This window comes from Bombus impatiens, unplaced genomic scaffold, assembly GCF_000188095.3.
Source record: "Bombus impatiens unplaced genomic scaffold, BIMP_2.2 scf_0739, whole genome shotgun sequence".
NCBI lineage: Eukaryota > Metazoa > Arthropoda > Insecta > Hymenoptera > Apidae > Bombus > Bombus impatiens.
This window is the reverse complement of record NT_177158.1, coordinates 270,426-294,681: the sequence shown is the minus strand read 5'-3', so window position 1 is coordinate 294,681 and position 24,256 is coordinate 270,426. Positions and strand designations below refer to the sequence as shown.

Below are 24,256 nucleotides of genomic sequence, written 5' to 3'. Positions count from 1 at the left end.
TACAAGGATATTTCTGCGAAATAAATGTATAGTACTGCTACACCATTTATCAGCGATTACATAGGACGGATATTTGCAGTGTATCACTGTTTCTAAATCATATACTTGCAAAATATTTCTCTCATTTTAAAATTTCGGTAACTCCATTTGTTTGAAACTTTTAAATTAAATGTCATCGTTATATATCTCAGAAATCACGATCAGATGATTTAGTTGTCTAGATTGAAGATTATAAGGTATATTGCAATTTCTAATAACCAACGGATAATAATAAATTCTGTTAGTACGTTAAATTGAAAAAGAAAATCACATTATTTTAAGATATCTCTATAATATTTCTAGAATGATACTTTCATTTGTATACAACACCATTTTCCACCATATCAGGGATATTCAACAAATAACATTCCTTTGAAACGAAGACCGGGTAAATAGCTGAACATCTTGAGACAACTTCAACGTAACTTTCTTTCCGAAACGCCCGAGACTCTCAAACACGTAGTGTCCAGACGAATCAAGTTCACCTCTGCTACCTTTAAACTTCACTGAACTTTGCGATTGCGAAAACATTAGGAAATGGAAAGGTCTTGGATGTTTTCCAAGCATGAATGATCGAAAACAAACCGTAGCAGGTATTCGTTGGAAATCGGAGCTGGCACTCGTGGTAACTTCACCATATAACACCTCGGGCGAATTTAATGCTTCTAAGACCATTAACTCGTTAGCAATCTCCTGTTTCAAATGGCTCTAGTCTGGGTTCCGGTCTACGGGGAGTATTCACGAGCGAGCCACGGAATGAGATATTGGATACATGTTTGCACGTTCACCGCATACCGAGGGAACCAAATGCGATGATCGCCTGAAACTGACAACATCAGCCAATGACACACTCTCCCGTGAAAATATTGGCTAAATTTCACGAACTACGCGTCACTATTGGCTTTTCTCCTCCGGATAAACACAGCCAAGTATCACGGGATAAAGGGCGATAGGGTGAGAGGAGAAGTGGACGTTGTTTTATGCGCGGGGCCAGTTCGCGTCGGATCAAAAAGTTTCGCGTTGTAACTGCGGAACGTGACAGAAAAATGCATCGCGGCTGGGAGCATGAAATATTATCTTACAGCGGCGAAACAACTGTCGTTGGATCTCATCCAGCTAATTTTTTACTCTCGAAACTAACATCGTTGCAGAGGCCCCGTGTAAAGAGGGAATGGTTCAACTTTGTCCATGAACTAAATATTACGTTGGCGCGCATAAAATGACGTTTTCTTAAATGATATTTTAACAACACACGCGCCTCCATATTGGTTCAAAGTATTTGCATGTTTCATGGGAATAATTTTTATTCGATGCTAGATATTTCTCGTAACGATTAATTAATTACCGCAGACAGGTATTTGTAATTTGTAGTAAACGGCGAATATTGATAGAATGGCTTATTTTCATTTAAAGTGCCATTTTACTATCGCCTTTGGTGGATTATTTTTTGGAATATATGCACAATATTATATCGATGGTCTTTCTGCAGCCTTCCACCGGTTTTATTTCTTAATGAAAAATCACCAGCCTTGACTTCCACGAACCAACGCTGGACTATCATAACATTTACATAACGTTTTCTATATGCTAAGTTGGTGCCTGTAATAACTTTTACAGCATTTTTTTTTCAAATTTAAGCTCGTACAAAGAACACTCGTGCAATAGCTCATACAACAAATAATTTGACTATTTACGATAGGTCATTTTCATTACAATTAATTTATTTTACAATTTCTATTTCTATTATTTCTATTACAATTAATATTATTCGTACATTGTATTATATATTTTACGTATAACGTATTTCTATCAAAAACCTTTTTTGAATTTAATATAGATATGCTGTAACAAATTCAAATTCCAGCAAAACTACATTTAACACGGACGAATTTAATATTTATCTGCAATGATTTGAAATTACTTGTTGTGACTGACATTTTTCATGTTTCTAGTAAAAAGTGAATGTAAAAGTCGTGAATTAACCGAAATTCGAAGACAAAATTTTCATATCATATACAAACAATGGCAAATTAGAGCGTTTCAATCGAATGTATGTACTTACAAATATTTTATATTTTCCACTAATGATTATAGATTAATAATAATTACGAAATGAAAGCATAATCCTGCATTTGTAAACAAGCGAAATAACAGCTGGCTACTGTCATTAAAAAATGCTCCGAATGAAATCAGTTAATCTGAAAAATTCATGACGCGTCACGTAACTTGCAAATCGATATCTCGGCAATTAGCGTAAATGTGGGAAATGCTGTGGAATTAATTTGCATTGAGGCGAATATCCATGATATGTAATCTTTCATTCCGAGAATTATTTCTAAAGTTATATATTTCATCATTTCAAAACCATTTTCAAAATTGCCTTAACTTCTCCAACAATATTTCGTATGATAGAATAAGGAAAGTTTAAAATCAGAAGCATCGAGCATTAATCAAACGAGTTTAATCCAAACTCCCTTTATCATTAATTCAGTATAAAGGATTTGTACAAGCTCCGTGCTTTCTGATCGTTAAAATTTCATTTGCCATTCATTTGCCACGATCTACGTGATTCGCTTTTTACAAAAGAGAAAGCTAGAAATTCGATGAAAGAGAATCTCACTGGACACGTACCGATGTCCGGCATCTTTTTAGATTATCCTCAACCCAATTTTCGTAATGACAGAAACAAATTCCTACGTACGCTTTTCCCCGAGAATTCCGTTCGCTCTTGATCTTTAATTCAATCGACAAGGTGAATTTGAGATTTAACGACAATGGCGGCCCCCATTTTAAATGTGCAATTTCCCACTCTCGGTATAATATATTTTTTGACTCATCGTTCGAAAGAAAACGTTTTTGTAACTCGGTTAGACCTTTTTCATTTTTATGCAGATTATGTATGCCAAGCAACTGCGTTCGCGATGTATTTAAAGGAATGTCCGCTGACGTATAGAATCGTTCCACGATTCTGGAAGGAATCAATTTACAATTTAATTTTACTTTCTGGGTTTGTCGTTTACATAACAACGTCTGGCGAATTCCTTCTTATAGTTCGGGCTTTCAGATTATAATCTCAGTAACTTGCCAAAAAAGCACAACAAAGAATATTTTTGTAATAGATAAAGGAGACAGGTTAACAAATTTCTGTGATTCCAGTTTTATTTGTGTGTTTTTACAAGCAAACGACATCTTATTCTTAAATCGAATTCTTATTCAATTCAGTTGAAGAAAACTGCAACATTTTCAGTCATCGAAGTATCCTATGTTGATGATTTGCTTCTCGAACAACGGTATTCGAAAGCTATACGATCTATAATTTTCTTGAAAATATTGCTTACTCGGCAATTGCCATTGGTGTAATCATAAATCTAAAAATTCCCCAAGAAAGATCGTTAAAACGTTTTAGAATTTATTCGATTACGCAACACGAATTTCCTTTTTCGTGCTTTTCCTTATTTTTCCAAAGCTATAGGTAGCTACCGCCTAAAGGTTTGCGGACTCGTACGTCTTATAGCGAGCGAGTGTTCATGTTCATCCAGTGCAGTTCTATGAGTCGTGTTTTATACACCGTAAACCATTCTCTGTTACTATGTCAGGTTGGCGATTATTTATTACTGGCCGGGAATCTCTCGCCTTCCAGCTGGGAGTATCTCTATCACTATTTGATCGATCGAAACGAGGTATCCCGAAATTACGCAACCGGATCAGGGCGAGTCCCTATTTGACTTTCGTCTGTCATTTTTGCAGCGGCGACCGCATTAATTTTTCTTCGGGCCTGATTTTGTTGTTCTTTGTGAAACTTTCCAACTTTACTCTACGACTATAGCGAAAATGTTAATCCTATTACCTACATTCTTTGAGTCATTTTCAACCCAGTTATATATATAACTATGCAAAATTTGAAAAAATGGTCTATTTCCTTTTTGTTCTGTGTTTCTGCAGTGTACGTAAAAGAATTTTTCCGCTACTGTGCGCTTATAAATTCAGATAAAACAAAGTAGGTATTTATTCATGTTTTCGCATAAATATATTCTGATAAAAGATTCTGAACGAACGTACATTCTAGTCTTTTATCTGTAACTTATCCTATATTCTACTGTGTTATCAGTACTTCTAAATTTTTGTAATCTTATATTCCACCAGAAAATAAAAGATTTAATTTTATTTATGTCGTTACACTATATTAGGTTTACGGATGGTTATTTATATAATATGGAAGGTAATCTCGACATTATAATCTCAGGAGGGCTAATAATGTATGTATATCAGTGCAGTTATCCAACGATATATGCTTCGACGATGTCTCCGTCGACAAATTAATAGCGATAAGGAACATTAGATTGCATGCGAATTGAAGTTCCCATTAATTTTTAACTATGTATATTTTACGAAGGATATATGCGTAGGCATATACACAGAATTATCATTAGACAAAGGGATGAATATATTACAGAATTCTAAATGAGAAAAGTATCCCTTGCAGAAGAAATTTGACGTTCGTTATATAAATTATTATGAAGATCAAATTTTTAAATCAGATTTTAACACACATCATATACTCATTTGCACGATTACCCGGACTCCGTATATTTTGTTCAAATACAATAAATCAGACTTTGGTAGAATATTTTAACGCGAATATTTATCGATCGTCTCTTTTAAAACCTGCTTCCTTCATTCCCTATTCGCTTCTTGGACTTTGCCATTGAAAGAACGACGCAAAGATGAAACGTTAAGGAGAAACAAAGGTTCGATAGCGCTGCAGTAGAAGCTCTCAACAACCACTTGACTCGAAGCTATAAAGTCAAAGGAAAACTTCGTGATAAATTCGACCGCGTTCTGCATTCTTTCAAGGCAGCTTCCTCTTCAACGGTAACGTATATACGAACAGGCCAGATTTCGACTTGCCAGGAACCCGATTTTTCAACCAGCAGAAGGCTTCACCTTCTGCTCTGGCTATGAATTGCACGGAAGGGTTAAATCACTTCCGTCAGTTCCCAGCTGCAGGATACATTTCCCTCGCCTTTCCTCTCGTCGAATATGCGAGTGACACGATATTGCATACCGATGCGCACCGTGGTATCACCGGTCGTAACGTCGCGTCGCGTCATCGCGGAAAATTAAGTGACGTTGAAGAAAGCGTTTCATTCTAAGGAGCAGCCATCTAGGTAAATATCGTTGAGCGTGATATATTTTTTCTCGCGTCTCGCCGGAATATCGCACGTCGTAGATAAACCCATGAAACCGGATTCCCGCATCGCGCTTGTACATTTTTTATCGCGTTGCCATTTCGATTACGAGCTGTCCTTCTTTTTCCTCTTGTGACGCGGTGACTGAGAAAATGTCGAGATTGGGAAGTGGCACGCTAGAGGTTCTCCGAGTTATCGTAAAAAGCGTGCTCAAATGTATTTCTCGATTTTATATGATCATAATCGGAACAGTTTGTTCTCGTTGAGGTACAGTAAACAGTGTGTGTGGCTCCGTGTAAGGGTCTTGGATCGTCTGTTAAACAGAAATGTTGTACCAATTGTACCAATTGTTGGGTTACGTTTATATTTTAACATGCGTCGTATATTGTCAACTATCTTTTCGATGAGTAGCGATCATCAACAACGAAAGCTTTAAACGCGAATACTATAGTTTATATGTATAAGTTTGTTCATGTTTAATATGATGTCTAACTTGATAATTATATAGGCAAAAATATCAAAATTAGCTCTTTCAGAGACGATTAATCTAGCAAAGACAATTATTGTTTACTTTTTTCAAAGAACTAATATGTCTATACATAATGTAGCCATTGGGCGTTGAAATTATCTATTCATACACGAATTCCATGCACTCGGGAATTTACAATGGTTATTATATATCCCGGAACAACGCTCCAATGACGGAAAAGCTAAAGATGCACATCCGAAATGGAAATAGTCTCTTATCCTGTAAGAGAATAAAGTGGAATTTTAATTTGTTTCTTATGCTAGTTATTCGCTCCACAAATTTTTATCGCATTCATTGAAACTAGAGGGCGTAACGATAAAGAAGTAATTGTCAAAATACGTAAAGAGTTTATCCAAAAATCGTGGATTTTACACGTATTCGTTATTCTACTGTAGAATACTTTTTATCTCCATAAATATCCAAATTTCTCTCCAATTATCTCCATGAATATTCAAAGGGAAAATACTTTCAAAGCCTATTATGGAATATTCCGGTCTTCTTTATTTTATAATTATTTCCCTTTTCAATATATTTCGCATCGTTCAACAGAAATCGTCAGCCAGTCCGACCATTTCTTTCCACATTTTCATGTCCTCGAGTGAAATTAATTGAATCGTTCTGTCAAAGCTCTGTTTTCCCCAGACCTTTCAGTGGTTAAATCGTGAGTGGTTGAATTCAAATCGCGACTTCGCATCGCAAATCTACGCTATTTACATTAACGCGAGCGCCGTTTTGTGTACGAGAACGGGTCCGAATGCCAGTGCAACTCTCTAGAAAAGGAAACGGTCTGGATTGCTTGTTAAATAAATGCGAAAACAATTGTTTTTGATGACGAACGAAGAAATAAAGTGGAGCGACAGACGGATAACGCGTACGCTTTCAGCAAAATGATTTTATGTTTGGATTAATGGCAATTGGTGATTAATACCAAGTGGCAAATAAAGCAACGCGTTTTAAATCAAACACGATGATTATTATGATTCGAAAGTTGAATAACAAAAAAAACTCCGAAGAAATTACAAACTTCGTCCCTTCGCTTCTAACATGAAAAGGGAAATAATCGTACGTATTGCTCGTATCAAAACATTACGGTTAATATGAAGATGATGCAAGTTGGTTTCTTGCTAGGCCACAAATTATACCGTGCAGATGTCTCTAGCTTTATTACAAGCAGAAACTTATGCCCGTGCACAGGCTTAAAATCCTGCCTCCAGCTGCTGAAATATTCCTTGCAGTTGTTTCTTGGATGTTATACATTAGTGCTGTGTACTTCTTAATTTCGGTATGTTTCGTGGAAAAGTATGTGTACGTGTATAGTATGTAAAAGTATATGTACATGTATAATGTGTAGTGGTAAATTTTTAATTAAATTGAAAGTAACACTTATGTACGGAAATATGTTCAGGGACTTAGATTAAAAAAGGTAAAGTAAAACTTGTGATAGAAAGGAGCAATAAGATTAAAATATTTGTCAATATACGAGAACGAGATAATCATGTCTCGTTATAGTGCTAATGAAATTTCCAAAAGTTTTGTGACAGAAGTTAGTATAAAAAGCATACATACCACGATCATACAAACTTTTTATAACAAATATTCAAATACTTGCGTAGGTAACTGTATACATTAATATATTTCTTAAAATACACGGACGACTTCGTACAACTAAACATTACAGTAATACAAAATTATTCACAACTTTTTATTCCCTTCAACGACTGCCGTGTGCATACATTTTCTACAGGATACATAGCTATATATATTTTTTTTCATTTTCTTTTTAACCTGCTAACCATGCCGCAGCATCTCTCCGGGAGCAAATGGATATATCCTAACATTCGTACATTTTCTCGTTCTGTGTTCTACGGTCTTTTCCACTCAATTCAGACAAGCTATGCTAATATTCCCAGAACTTATTCGGTCACGTTTACCCAAATCTTTCGATGATGTTCTCCTTTCATACTCTAAATTCAAGCATTTGATCCTGGTAGCATGTTCCTAACACCAAAAATTCTGCCGCTTGTTACAAACATACTACGTTTCCATATTAGTAATAAAATTCTTATATATATGAAAGATATGAAATGGAATATAAAGTCAAGTATGTATGAAAGATATACATATACGAAAGTCAGTATCATGGAAACAAATGCTAGTACAATGGAATAACAATACTGTTAAAAATTTGCTTAATTTAATTTAATCATTTAAGAAAGCTGCATTTAATCATTCATACATCTAATAATTGTATAAATACATTTCGATCATTATGCCTCTGTAATCACATTAACATATCAATTTACACTCGCTCAATCACTTCCAATCACTACATTCATGAGAACGAAATGTAATTAATTTTAATCATACGCTCATTGGATACACGAATTTAAGTTAATAATTAATAACGAAGTGATGTAGCATGTAACGCAACTTAATTCTTTGCGCGTGTCAACAGTCGGAATAAAACGTGTTTTTCATTGCTGAAAAATATTAAACGCACGACGTAGTGAACTAAACGTCGCATCGTAATGCATCTAGAAATGTGTAACAAACAAGGCCATTGTGTTAGATTTATGCCACTTACGTTCCAACTCAGGTACCAAAAAATAACTCAAAGGAAAAGCGGAGAAGAATGTAAATATCATTTATCTTTTCCGTTACGTGAGACTGAGACGCAGACTCCTTAAATTTTCTTCAAACTTTTAAGTGCATTCTTCCCTCTATAGTAATCTATTTTGCCGCAGTATTGGCATAACAAAGTTTTAAGTTTACTATTTGTTGACAGCGTTAAATCAGCTCTCATAGAAAGGTGGAAAAACGCATTTTACAATGTATAACAGACAAAAGATACTTTCAATTTAATTTTAACTTAACTTTTACCTAATTTCAATAATTATCTCAAGAACATTAAATTAACTACTACTAAGTAGTATTAAATTGTTGAGGACGACTAGAACCAAATCTTTAATAGATCTTAATTTATTCGCATTTAAATGATTTCATTATATTGTTGTTGACTGTGGAAAACAAGAAATCTACTGCCGGCCTGATCTTTAAGATCATTTACCATGGGTCTCGAAATTCTCTACAAATTGATTATTTACAAATTATTTGTTTTTTGCAAATACATTTGCCCGCGAATGAAAGTGATTCGAAAGTTCTTAAAGTACAAAGCGTTATTATACGCATATTAAAAATTCTATCTGAATGTTAATCAAATGAATGTTTAATTTTTTATTCGTTGTTCCATGAATGCTTATAAGGGCAACATATATTTTTTAAACGTAAGATATCACAGCTTATATTAGATTCATGGAGATCGATAAATAATATAAGCAAAGTAGAATATGATCATATCTGTGATCGTCATAGGCAAGTAAATCTGCTTGGCGTGCAGGTACGTGTCTCGCGTATCCAGGTCAAATGGTTATTATATTACATACGAAAAATATCTGAATAAATGCGAAATTACAATGCTTTATACTGATAAAGTACCGTAGCACTCTCCATTTATCTGAATTCCATTTATCGGAACGAAATTTCACCTACTGCCCGATTAACTGAATTATAGCCGATTGAACTCATTTATCTGAACGCTAATTCCTATTATTTAAATGAAAAATCGTATGAAATGGGGAGAACCAGTGAACCCATATTATACGAACTATTTGTCTCTGCCACAGGTTTAAATAATCTCTGTCATAGAAATGGAATTCTACTGAAGTTAAAATTCGAATGAAGTTGGAACTTTTGACATAGTAAAAGATTAGCATCATTATTCTCATCTACTACGGTATCGACCAATTACTTCGGAGTGCGATTGAATCATGGCAACGGAAGAACAAAACGAGTCCTTCAGACGAAATACCTGAACCGACATCTACAGCTTTATCCGAAAGGTTTTTGAACTCCCATGCAGCCAGCCCTCCGTTCTTATCTTTTTGTACGTTTCGCTTTATTTTCCTAAGTATCCTCGTTCCTCATTCCTTTCGTTACAATAATTCGGATCCTCCATAACGTCGCGTACAGGTCATTTACTTTCGCTAATTTATTTCGAGTATACACATACACGGTAAAAAAGCAAAGCGACAGGTCAGTCAGTTAACTCGATTCTTCGCTTCGCGTTGTATAAACCAATAATTCTATGTAGAATATCTGGATATTGACTTACAGATCAGGTTTGACAGTTTATAAACCCAAATGTGTTTCAATAAAATTTATTCGTCGGTTACCTTGTCTCGTTGAATATGAATATGAATGAAGATGTATGACTAATTCAAGGATGAATCTCGCGTTTACACAGTGTACATAGATAGATGAAAGATCGGAAATTTCATGGTACACAGATTGAAGGAATGGAACAATGGTATATGCTTGTCTAATTAGCGAATGAAAATATACGCTTTTTATCAATTGGATGTCCATTGAATTTTCGATATTCGCGAGAAAGGAAGGGACGATTGATTGTTATTTTTCTAAGCAATGAAATCCACTTGTTGATCGTCTTTATGATAAGATCTATTTATGAGCTTCTCTCTTTAGACACGAAAGGAATTCTAATTATATTGATTATTATTAGCAACTGTCGTTTTGCTATAATTTATAAATATATAACTCTGCTTTATATGAAAAGTAAATAATTCCGTAACTTCTATCTTCAGATACCTAATAAATTTTATTTATTAAAATTTCAAAAAGAAATGCCCTTCTAAGTTCAGGAAACAGTTACAGATATACAGTATAGCAATATTCTTCCTCGTCAGGATATTCCAAGTAATCTAACTTCATCCTCGATACAACTACCCACAAGGGCCGATAAAGACGTTTAAGCACACCCTTTCAGAGGCTTCCTCTAAAATGCATTGTTCTTTTCTTCGGACCGTAATCTTGCTCCGTCGATCAAAAACGAATCGCCTTCGCGACAATAAAGCTCCGGAATCGTCCCGTACGATGTACGGTCCGGTGGAAAAAGTACATTGAAAAGGGACGATTTCTCTTGACGTGAACCTTCGCTATACCCCGATCATCGCGGAAATCATTTATCTTTTATCGAAGCGAAAATATTGTCTTGCAGGGGGCCGCATGATGCACGGAAATGTGCAAATTGCTGAGCGGAAGTCATCGTCAATGGACCGGGGGTAAAGCGCCATGGCGAATCAAACGGCCAATTACTATGGGGACGTTTATCAATGGAACCACACGGTGTCGACGGTCGACCGAGATACGCAATCGGAATACTACCTACCGAATTGGACGGATCTCGTTTTGGCGGGGCTGTTCATCATGTTGATCATCGTCACTATAGTAAGGAATAATTAAGCGCCTGATCTGATTCTAAGACGGCTTTGTTTCAGACTATTAGCGAAACACGATTTCGATGCTTCCTACAAATGTTAACTGCTTGTAGGAAACACGTGAAAATCGTTGAAATTCTATATTCTCTTGTTTTGTCCAACTATATCATTGCTCGTGAGTATTCGGACATTTTGCTCGATTTGTGGTAATAGTATGCGAACTTGAACTCAAAATCCAGAAGTTAAGGATGAATTAACAATTAGATGCAACAGTTGCTACGCTTCTATGGAATCACCAGACTATATGATAAATTATCTATTAAAGAATATAGCAAATAATATCATATATTATTTTTATTAATTCTGGAGACTTTATCCTCGTTATTGAAGAACAAAATTATTGCAGTTTGATTTAGTTATGATTTTGTAATTATAATATACAGCTCGTCAAATGTAGACAAGCGTCTGGATACTTCTGAGCGGCAGTGTACCGAATTTTGCGGATTTTTGAAGCGTTTTAGAAATCCTTTTCGTGTGTGGATAGAATATTAAAACATGTGTTGAGATTGCAAGAGGAATTTGATTTAGTTGGAATTTATTCTCTACGCCTTCTTTTTCTAGGTATCTTGAATTCCGCAAAGAAACGTTGTTTGAGATACACGAAAGTATCGATTGATTCAAGAAGTATTAGTTACCCGTATATAAGTATCTGAGATCACAGGAGATTTTTTATACGTTTTGAATGAATCTCTAATGATATTGACAGATAATGGCGCATGTTTCAGTGTTCAATTCGAGCGTGATTTCAAACTATACAATGAACATTATCGTAAATAAATACTTAATTAATTCAAACAACCAGCGAACAATGTTTTAAACTAAAACTCAATTTGACGTCCATTTATGTTTGTCCATTTTATAAATTACATACATTTTATAGTGATTTTAAAATTTCGTATTTAATGTAGAATATATAACTATAGTGATGTATTAGTTAGCCACAATATACACATAGAGCCATGGTTGCTACTTCTCCCGCTTTCTTTTTTTTTAAGTGTAGTGTCCATCAATCACTATTTCATCGATTTCATAAAATAAAATGTATATTTTTTACTGTATGGCAGGTGGGCAACACTCTAGTAATTGCCGCTGTGATAACAACTAGGCGTTTACGGTCTGTTACTAATTGTTTCGTGTCCAGCCTGGCGGCTGCGGATTTGCTGGTTGGCTTGGCTGTGATGCCACCGGCGGTATTGTTGCAGGTATATAAAAGTATTTAAAAATAAAAATAAGAGTATTACGAATCCTGTATAGGCATACAGAGAAAAGGGAAAAATAAAAAATTAATATAGCAATGGGAAAATAGAAATAAAGAACAGCAATATCAGGTATACAAAAGTTGCTATATCAGCTATATAGGTATACAAAAGTATTAACAAATAAATGCAAAAGATTTGAGAAACGAATACAAGTAGAAAAATAAAAATGATAAAAGTTTTTCGAAATAAACTGACAAGAAAGGGAGAAACCAAATATAGACATAGAGAAATAAAAATTGTGGCGAAAATGCGATAAAACGGAACAGCAATGAAACTAAGTAGTACAGATCAACGATAATTGATCGATTATGAGAACGTACGAAACCTCGCGTGCCTTTCTACTGAAAAGCCAAAGCTGTTCGTGCAGGAGTTCTGCATGTATCGCTGTTACGTAAATCAACAGCGCGAGATTTCGTGGGATTCTGCGATTGAGAACATTGGAACGATTTATCATGCTATAAAAGTCGAGGAGGTCACGGTTATAAATGATCCCTGTGTTAATGGTGTTCACGCGTACCAGCGTTTTAAAAATGCTAGATTATATCATAAAACGTTCCACAGCAGGCAACGGACGGTCTCCCTCGTTGCATGTTTACACGATGGAAATATATAAATTATGTACAAAAGTAATCAGCGAGTCAGTTTAATAATATAAATATTCTAATTCGAAAATTCTAAACTAAATTATAACCGGAACAAAATTTACGTCGCGGCACTGTACTCTATTAAAAGATAAATTACTTAATGGTGGAATATTAAAAGTAATATTGAGAGTGATATAATAAAATTTAATTGAATTATACCGATATTAGTAAAATCATTTCAGAATAAATAATAATTTGAGTAACATTTGCGAAGCTCTCCATCTCTGCTTTAAAAGTCTGTTATTAACACATTTACTTGTAACCATCCAAAAATGAATCACAGATTTCTCGTTATTTTCTTAACGTATTGGCCATTCAGCTCCAAAGTGTCACGTGACGATTACCAACACTGATCCTTCGTTCTTCTTGAAGAGCGAAAAGTAATTTTGCATATAGATTGGAGCAGAGCTGGTCCGTAATGAATGCTCTTCGATACGGCACGAGCGCTATCCAATCAACCGAATGCTACGGAGACGATTCTTAATGTCCATGATTCTCACTAGGAATGATCACTTTTTCTTGCTTAGCACGATTATATGTTCTAATTCCAGGATAAGTACAGATAATAGGAAACCTTTACAAATTATTTCCTGTAATAATTTTTTTTCAATGGTACTTCTTGATCTCGTTCAAAAAGATTTATTAAAAAACTAAACATACTTACAAATTAAAGTATATATATTACTTTAAAAAAATTGAACTAATTATTGGAACACATTCAAGAAACTACTAAAGTGCGTTTTTTAAAAAGCTTTGGTATTAGAAAATACAAGGTCGTTATGATATAACATTGGTATGTATCGTTGTGACTGGACTGTGCATTCATATGCAAATTTATATTTTCGTGAACGTTGAATTTCTATCGCATCTTTTATTCGCGTAAATATCAAGCACTTTATATGTGTATGTGGAAAATGACGGAGAAAGATTTATTATATTTCTCTTATACGTTACGACATTCGATACTTACAGCGGCGACAAAGAGTATTTGTACACCATAGTATTTGTAATATTTATATACTAATTAAATTAGATTCATTCAAGTATATTGAAATTTGTATCGTTTAGTAGTCTTTTCGTATTAATAAAAGCGTTGATACTGTAAAAGTGATATAAGAAAACGCCCCATTGGAAACTGTGCCTCAGATGGCTGGAAACTGTATCTGTACAAATACCTCTTGTCGGCGCTGTATATCTTTATATTCCTGTGAAACGAGAATCAGAATGAGTATCGTAAGAATTCTGCGGTTAATTCTCACGGTGAATTCATTCTAAAGAGACCGTGAAGTAACGTAATTTCCGGTGTCAATTAAGTCTTCGCCAGCTAGTAGATAGTTACTCTGAGAACTCGCGTAACAAAATAACACGATCAAGAGTTGCACTGCTTGGATAAAAGTTGCGCTTCCACTGCGCATCATCGTCGGCAAAAAGGAATACCAATGAGAATAACGAACGTCGTAGTCAATCGCGAGAGCACTCTTCTAGACTACGAATAATTTATTTGCAGCCTCTTTTCAGCAAACGAATTAAAACATTCCGTACAATTAGCCGGATGTTAATTAAAGCAGAGTCTACTAAGATTCATAAGCAGGTATACAATTGTACATTGAATGTCTGTAAATAGTAATTGAGAAGTGTCATCGACAGCTGAAATTATTGTTGAAGATATATTGAAGGCTATATTACTTGAAGATTATATTACTTAGTTTCGTATTACGAATGATAAGGTTGATTGAAATTAACTCAAATAAAAACTGTATCTTATAAATAATAAAAAAGTTATTTTTAATAGACCGATAATTTGCTGCTCTTTTTCTTCTATGGCAAATCTTTTTACGTGAACGGTTTCGCATATCGGATCTTTTGTGAAGATCGAAATAAAAGCGTCTCAATCTCCAACGACTGGCTTTACTTCTACAAAGTGAATTCGTATATGAAAGAACATGGTGTTTCTTTTATGCCTGTAGCTATATGCTTTAGTTGGATTTTTTAAAGGTACATAAAACTGAAATCTCTTGTCATAAATCTCATATGTAACTTTCATAAAAAATTTCGTTCATCGTATCTCAATCCGTATAATAATTTTATCGATGTCATCATTATGGTCATAAAGTATAAACGGCGGAAATTCTTAATGAATAATCAAAAGTCTGAAAAGCAAAGCTTCCGTACATCTTCTCAAACGACTGCCAAATCTTAGAAGCTGGCAAAAAAGCAGGAATCATGTTCCCAAATGAAATTATACAGTTGTTACGCAAACGGGGACAAGCTTTCTTACCAAAACTTTCGAAATTGTAGTCAAAGAGTTTTTATTCCGTTGCCCATTCTTTCTAAACGAATCCGTCATCTCGAGATGTTATGAGATTTCCATTCTACATTCTACATAATGGGATAAAGTATTAAAAGGCGTACAATGGCTTGAACACGCCCAAAGCTGAACCATGTATAACACACCCACGCGTCCTTTGACTGGAGAAAGGAAACACGTACAATGATGTTCCACATTTTCTTTTACGTCTCTTTGTTGCATTACGCGCTACAGAAGGAAGGTAAGATGAAAAGTATTACGATGTGAATAATGATGCAAGGTACAAAACATTAATCTGAAAGTGTTGCGCATTAAAGTGTATGATACTGTGTTTCAATGAAACAAATATGAAAGAGTGCAGTGATTGTGAAATGAGATTGTATCATTACAATGTTGGTACGTTATTATCAAACATCTTATAACAATGCAACAGCGAAAAAATACTTTCATTTAAATAAGGAGATTCTCTTTCGAGTGTCATGGTAATAATTCCAATGTTATAATTAATACAGGTGGTATTTTTGCATAGATTTACATGAATTATTTTAATTTATGCGCCGGTATAATTATTCTTTTTACCATACATAAAAAGTTTACGTACGTGACGTCCTTCTGTGCATTAGATTCTTTCATCGCCTACATTTTTCGAAATAATTTCTGCAAAACCGAGTCGAATTATGCTATCTACGCCAGGTTTGTAACATGGAATTATCCGCGTGCCTTTTCTTTAAATTATATCATACACAACATCACTACTAAAAAAAATTATTTTTTTTTAATATGAAAAACTGTCAGCCCTGTAGAAGATTGCACGAGATTAAATCTCGTCGCAGTAAGCATTAAGCTAGTCGTCACGTGACGCCTTTCGGAACGAGCTTTGTGATAGTATATTTTACTGACAATTAGACATTTAAAAAGAAGAGGAATAAAACATAATGAAGCATATGCTGGATTTACTGCTTACTATGATTTAAATTATTATTAACTAATTGTAGAGATGGTAGAAAATGAATTTGATACATTCGAAGCTGTACATTCTTGAATTCTTAAATTAAATATCTAATTTGTTCGAAGATTATACGAAAACATCTGACGTTAAAAATAGGTTAACTAACTTAGAATAAAGAAGAAGTCAAACTTCTATGACCAAAAAAATAACTTCTTAAGTAAACTCAATCTCTGGGTGATAAAAGTTTCTCTCTACAACGACAAGCAGCATTATATCGAGCAAGTCAGAAGTAAAATAAATTTCACGTGATAACGAGTGTTTAACAGCTTATCATTAATCTCTGTCGGTAACACTGATGCACCGGTCCACTTTTAGTTATCTATTGACAAATTGCACCGATAAATTCTATACAAGTTAGCAGGAATTCTTCGACAGTGAAATATCAGTCGCGGTTGTGAACTAGAAGTCTCGTGTCATTCTGATAACGAGCCTTAACCCCTCTCGTTGTTCCTTTAATTCCCTTATTATTATTACATCATTATGTATTATTATATCACCTGATCATTAATTATCCTCATTTAATTAATTATTATTACTTAGTAAATGAACTTGAGAACAGTGTTCAATGTAAGTTTGAGAGAGGTAGAGAAACGTTTAAAGTAGTCACTTATAGTACTACACTCTAATGGAAAACAGAAATTGTTTTGAAACCATTCTCTAATAACTTTAGCGAGTGGAAACTAAGTTTTCTAGACCAAAGTGTAATAGCACCCAACTCGACCAAACTGAAAATAAGAACGATCTTTAAACAGCTCGGTTTGGCTTTACCTATCCAATCCTGACCCGTTAAGTTCAATTGTATCGGCTAAAACCTACGTACTTTCTCCTTCATCCATTTACAGATTAAAATGGAACACCGCGTGCACGGTAAGGGCAAACGAATGAAAACAAACTTCAAATATCACCGCGTCCTGAGATACTCCACCAAATAATTTTCAAAGCTAACGGAAGTTTGCGCGCGTCTCTTTCGTGCTTCATGGGTCAGCCTGACTGTGTTTGTCGGATGGTCCACTTTAACCCTTCTGTTCGTAGCGTCGACTTTAGTCGTCATCCGAAAACTGCCTTTGGGCATTATTAAAGACTACTGATGAGCTCAAGTACGTCGCAAATAAGATCGAACATTGGTCGATTAGATTCAAACTCTCTATAAATATTTCAAGAAAAAGAAGTAATACTTGCAAGTAGACTCGAATACTAGTCGAATAGGCGTGAAACTTTTTTTGAGCATCTAGCCAAAAATTCTGCATTTTCTTAACGTCATTTTCCTTGATCATCATTGAAGTCCACTATCGTAATTTTCTACAAAACGTTGTAAATCAAATATTATATTTCTAAAGAATTGCAAGTGGAAACGATAAAATAATATTTGTGAGATATACAGTGTTTTTCTGGCTCTCATAACGTTGCCATTTGTAAGAGTATCGATTCATTCTGATATCGAAGTACCTGTAGACAGAACTTCGAAAACTTCTGTTACAATTTCTGTTAAAATTATAACCGGACTGCAAACCTTTTCATCGAATTGCACCAGATGTCCGAATACTTTGGATGGTTATATATACTTTTTGTAAAGCATTTATTGTAAGTGAAACACTGTGTATTTGACCATGCTGTGCAATAGTCATATGGCCAAAGTTGCACAACGGATCTAGATTAGTTCTACAATGATGCGGGTTGGCATCTGTTGGCCGCACAACATGCGACCGTTTCATAAAGAAAGTTTTATTATGTCGTTATTACGTATTTATTAGGTCATTAATTTAACATGCTACTCTAGGTATAATTCAGAATGAAATGAGCGACAATTAATATCCCTTCGTTAATCAATTCCAAATAAGACTTTGTAAAATGATGTACAGTTAACTGAATTTTTTAAAACAACGAGATCGCGCGTATTTCTCGAGATTTCAAAATTGTCACGCAGAAACGATCTGATATTCGCACACTTTATGAAAATATTCGCAAAGTATTCCAATTGAACACGACACTGCCGAAATATATAAATAAGTATTAAAGAAGCGTTATTGATTTCAGATTTTTATTTTCTCAGATATCTGTTAATCTACTTAATCACGCCGAATATTTAAACTTCAATACTTGATTAACTTTATAATCGTGATATGTTTTTGGCACCAACTATATTGCTATCACTCGCGAAGCAATCAACGCCACAATGAGATTGGAGTCTTGTAGGCCTGTGTGCACTCAGGTGAATGAGCTTGACGGGCAGCTCGCGGCTGTTTAACCCTTTTAAGTGCTACGAACACGTATATTTAGCCGGTGAATGCCATCATGTTAGACTAAAAGCGTAGACGTCTGGTGCAATGACGTCACCGTGAGCCTTTGATGTGTTCAAAACAAATGGATTTGTTTCGAAAGAAAATAATATGCTTCATCCGCTTTATCTAATTTCACGTATAAAACAACTCTATTGATTTGAAAATAAACAGTTTATATAACAGATTTTCTCTACCGATGCTACCCATCATAATCATGAGGTGCAGTACTAAAGGCAATAAACATTGCCTTTATTATGTTAGAAGCGTCAAGAATTTTCGAGTTAATAAAACATTTGCGTATCACATCAGCAGATACAACCAAGTATTCTCTGTAAATGGCAGATCAAGGGATGGAACGTTAAAAAAAAGGAAAAATCGATAAAAGAATTAATTTACCATTGAAACGAATAAAGATAAAACAATGAACGAATTACGCATTAAAATGAAAATAAATTGAAATACCAACATAATTGTAAATTAATACAATCTTCACTACTAATACTTTTTACATAACATTTACGAATGTTATCTCGTAATCGAGCCAATTAACACGCAACAATGCCTATACATATGTACAATAGAGAATGTAATATTACAATAAGATATGTAAATAAGATATAAATATTTTAAATTTCCTGCTACGCGATAAAATCTTATAAAATCCTGCCAATTTCTCCCCAGTTTATGATATCGTTTATAGCTTAATGCTCGATGTGTCAATTACAAATCCATGTACATTTAAGCATTCATTAACGAGCTAACTTGAACAAGGTGTCTAATGAAATAAATTTGACGAAGCTCACAGGTGGTACCTGGCAATTGGGCGAGGTGCTCTGCGACTCATGGGTGTCCCTCGATATTCTTCTCTGTACTGCCAGCATCCTATCGTTATGCGCCATATCCATAGACAGGTGAGTGGTTGGCCGCATTCCCGAATCATGGCACGTAAATGGAACGAGATTACCGCAAGAAATTTTACTGCGCGCGAATAGAGTGACCAACGCCAGTTACGTAGGCCGATGATCGAATACCGGAAGTACAAGTTTCCCGTTTAGTAGACGAGAATCCGGTCTTCTTGCCTCGTAGAAACGAAATCGTTTAAAGTTTATAGGAGATTTTCTGAAACTGAGAGGAACCGATTCGGTACAAATTAACTGGCCGATCACGTGCAAGCTTTTCGTATCCGCGCGATTTATATCGAGCGGTGCTTAACGTAGAGATATAGCTGCGCCGTGTCGCTGCAAATTAGAAGTTCCCGGTCAAGCCAGTGCGTACCTCGATACTTGTGGCGCTGCGATGTGGAAACAAGTAACGAGATTAATGAAATTTATTAAACTTTCATCAATTACAATTCTATTGTGTACAATTATGATTTCTTTTATAGCTTGAACTATCTTTTATAAGTCGTTGCATTTTCCAAGTTAAATTGCGCTCATCAAACTTAGACTCGTTCAAATATATAACGCTTTCTCTCTCTCTGCAATTTACAACTAAAACTGTGAAAAGCGTGGTGTGAACTGGGTCTACATTTATTTTAATTAAGAACTTCCATCTGAATTCGTCGCTTAGTTGTTCCCACGTGCTTCCTAAATGAATTTCATTTTCATCGAAGGTACCTAGCCGTAACTCAACCGCTGATATACAGCCGACGACGACGAAGCAAGAGATTGGCTGGATTGATGATTGTCGCAGTATGGGTGCTAGCTGGCGCTATCACCAGTCCACCTCTGCTGGGATGCTTTCCACGTGCGACGAATCGTGACACTAAAAAATGCTCGTACAACATGGACTCTTCATACGTGATATTTTCCGCGATGGGTTCTTTTTTCCTACCGATGTTGGTAATGCTTTACGTATACGGCAGAATATCCTGTGTGATTGCCAGCCGACACAGAAATCTCGAAGCCACCGAGAGCGAAAACATTCGACCACGTCGCAACGTTTTGGTAAGCATTCTCTGACAGATTATTTTCTTATATTCTCCGAACTCTTTGAAAGATGGAGGTTGTTCGAAAGCGTAAAAAATTAAAAATTAGAGACTTTGTTATTTTTTATTGCATTTACTAGAGCAATTGAGCATTAGAAAACGAATAATCTTTATCTATATTTTAATGAAATATTTATACAAAACTTTATGGTTATAAAAATATTTTCGATTCAATTCTGTGAATACAGAAACAATTACAAGTAAAGAAAAATGTAGGTAAGAAGAATTAAGACGAAGTGAAGGAAAGTATATTCTCTAATTAACAGGACACATTTTTATGCACCAAGCATCTGTAAAGCATCATTACGCTTTCTTTGGAAATGAACTCCTACGCTTCTGGCTATATTAATTTACGCAACTTTTCATCTCCAACGAGAAAATACCTATTTGCACAACGTGTTTCCCTGAAGGCATACGGGATATAACTCGTGTGCTGAGCAACTTGAAAAAAAAATGAGAAGAAATTTAGAGTGCACTGAAAAATTATACGAACATCTGTTATAGTCGATACACCAAACCAATTTATCAAATTTTAATCAGTAATAATATTGAATCAATTATAATCAATAGAGTTTAGAAGAAATGAATCGATCAGTACAATCCAAAATATATATGTGTAATCGATGCGTAGAAGTGCAAAAAATTATCTTATGATTTTGTAAAGTCTAAAAGAAAAACAAAGTAATAAAATGTAGCTATATAATATATTTAATTAATACGTTGCTGTATAAACGTTGAACAAGACAAGAACATTTTTTTCGGATGATGAATCAAATATCTGGAATAAAATGTTGAATTTCGAAAATTCTACAACTCATTGCAATTAGAAACTGCAGGAACGAATCAGACGCAGTCCAGTTTGCTCGGAAAGACTGACAAGCGTATATATTATAAATGAGAAATCGATTCGCAATTTCAATCTATTGATACTAATGCTTACAAACCTGTTACGATGACACCACTCGACAGATTTTCAGAAGGTAATGCGAAACTTATGAATATGGAAGCGCAGACTTGCTCGATATTGCTTTCGATAGTGACACCGAAATCTTGTACCCTATCTCTGCGATATTTTTACGATAATCTTGAAAAATTGATAAGCTCTTTGAAACTTAATATTTTTGTAGAATAATATAAATTTATCCCTATGAAGTTTCACGAACACTAACTAATTTTTCTGGAAAGTAAGATACTATAATATCGCACTTGTACAATTAAAAGTACACGTGTACACTGTCCCATCTCTCTTTGTTACTTTATTTTGTTGTATCCAATTTGTCGCTAGGAAGAATTTCAATTTGCTCCAATTTTCTGCAGATCGAGCGTGCAAAGAGCATCAGAGTACGAAGAACAGAATGCGTAACCAGTAGCGTGACATGCGACAGGGCATCCGACGAAGCGGAACCTCCTAGCACGAGCAAAAGGTCTGGGATTGTCCGCAGCCATCAGCAGAGTTGCATCAACAGAGTTGCACGAGAGACAAAAACCGCTGCCACTTTAGCAGTGGTCGTAGGTGGATTCGTCGCCTGTTGGTTACCATTCTTCATCCTCTACTTGGCCACTCCTTTCGTGCCTATGGAACCACCAGATATTCTGATGCCTGCGCTAACTTGGCTAGGTAATTATCATAAAGCAGTCGAAATTGTACTCGATAGAGAATCGTGGTCAATTTGTGCACTTTATGCAAACAGCTTGTTTGTTGGAATTTTACAATTAATTGGTCCTCATTAAGGGGTTTATATGATGTACATCCCCCTTTATGGGTTTATGTAAATTCTTGTCTAAAAAGTAAATAACAAGGCTTCCCTACCACTAACATTCACTTGATTTTATTCTTCGCAATTAATTTCTACTTTCTACTTTCAACATCCAACATTCAAACTTTTAATAAAAGACCTGTGAAAGTAGAGATAATTTCTTTTCGACATCGAAAATCTTTATCGATGTTTTATAATGACATAATCCAAATTAGTTAGAGGAGTTAGCTGAGCTGGTTAAATTATCCCTCGTTATCTACTGCTTCCAATATTTTTCGGATCAGAGTAAAATTCTATAAAAGTAAAAAATGATTCTACTTTCAAGGTGATAAAGTGGTCGACCCACTTTCGGATCTCTTCCGTAGTTCGGAATTTTTTCCGAACAGACTATGTTTTATTGACCAAAATAAGTGGAAACGCAAAAGTACGAAGTAAGTGGAATAGGCTAGTGACAGCAATAACCACTTTCCAATGAAATTCCAATTCCATTGTATGGGATACGCATCTCGGCATTACTACAGTATATGGTAGATTTTATGATCATCTCTTCCCTTTTAGTATACAAAACATTCTAATTTCATAGCTATTACAAAGGTGACAATAAAAGCTTTAATATTGGAGGTATTAAATGTGGAGGTATTTGTAATGAAGAATATTTTATGCATTTAATACTAAGGGGCATATGTATACATTTCACATTTCGTAATATATTAAATTACAATTGTTTCATTTTTATTTCTCACTGCGAGATATCATCAACTTTAATATATGTATATATGTATTGTTAAACATTTTTAGAAGCCTAAATGAATAGTTATATTAAATTGTTTAATAACTTTTTGACTTATTTCAGGCTGGATTAATTCGGCTATAAATCCATTCATCTATGCCTTCTACTCGGCCGACTTCAGGCTTGCATTCTGGCGATTGACTTGCCGAAAATGCTTCAAAACTAGAACTAATTTGGATCGCAGCAATCGGAAATTACCAGCCCCGACTAATTGGAAGAAGGACAACATGGAGGACGTGAAAATCGGGGAATGAACGTTGGAACGAATATCTTTCGATCGTGATCGTAAAGAGGATCACTGTGATTTATTTAATAGCGCTAATCACATCGATCACATTCATGTAATTTATACGAAACGTGCAATCTCGCGAACGTCACTGAATTTTTTCATAATTTAATGACAGTCAAATGATATGTATAATATGCGAATATTTGTATTATTCGGAAGATATTACACACATTCACCGCCCATTACAGGTATAGAGATATACGTTTACAGTTATCAGACATTTTTATATATAATAGGAATTCTAGTCAAATATAATGTAGATCAAGGAAAGAATTATAATTAATTTGAATTTTTTCTCCATAGTACAACGCAAGAAAAGAAAAAATTACTATTTTAATACTGAAATCCCGACTTATCCGAATAATACACTTATTCGCACATCTCAAGCATTGTAATCGGACAATCGCGCATACCACACGCACAATGACTGCACAATTCATATATTCGTTCGACTAACATAGCGAACAAAAGAGAAGTAAGGATATTTATTTAGCAAAATAGTGGCAACATATCTGTTGCATTCGGTTGTATCGATATCAACATGTATACATGAACATTATTCGCGCGGATCCACTTCGTAGAAACCCAACAACAATAAATAATAATCGATCGTAGGAAATAGTCTTCCTTTTGTCATTAAAGTATCCTGTCTGTATTTATCGACGCATAGATATCTGTTGATGTAGAAAGTATGCAAGTATACGGATTTTATAACGTCCCATTGGTGTATTTCATTTAAAATGCCTACGCCCTTCTATCTGCTTCTTTGCGCTCAGGTGTTAATTACGCAATACCGGCCTTGTACGCTGGTATCGCAGCAAAT

The 24,256-nt window shown here is 34.9% G+C and overlaps 1 protein-coding gene across 4 annotated transcripts in view; it reads left to right on the top strand.

Annotated features, from left to right (window-relative positions):
- Positions 1–24,152, top strand: part of LOC100745754 (tyramine receptor 1) — a 101,142-nt gene extending 76,990 nt beyond the window's left edge. For all 4 annotated transcript variants that reach the window (XM_003492460.4, XM_012390229.3, XM_033322968.1 and 1 more), the window contains 6 exons: positions 10,832–11,061; positions 12,176–12,313; positions 19,409–19,521; positions 20,223–20,556; positions 21,915–22,215; positions 23,208–24,152. In XM_003492460.4, the coding sequence (XP_003492508.1) occupies positions 10,906–11,061; positions 12,176–12,313; positions 19,409–19,521; positions 20,223–20,556; positions 21,915–22,215; positions 23,208–23,398 (1,233 nt within the window). In that variant the 5' untranslated portion in view covers positions 10,832–10,905 and the 3' untranslated portion in view covers positions 23,399–24,152. The remainder of the gene's footprint in view (positions 1–10,831; positions 11,062–12,175; positions 12,314–19,408; positions 19,522–20,222; positions 20,557–21,914; positions 22,216–23,207) is intronic.
- Positions 24,153–24,256: the final 104 nt, after the last annotated feature.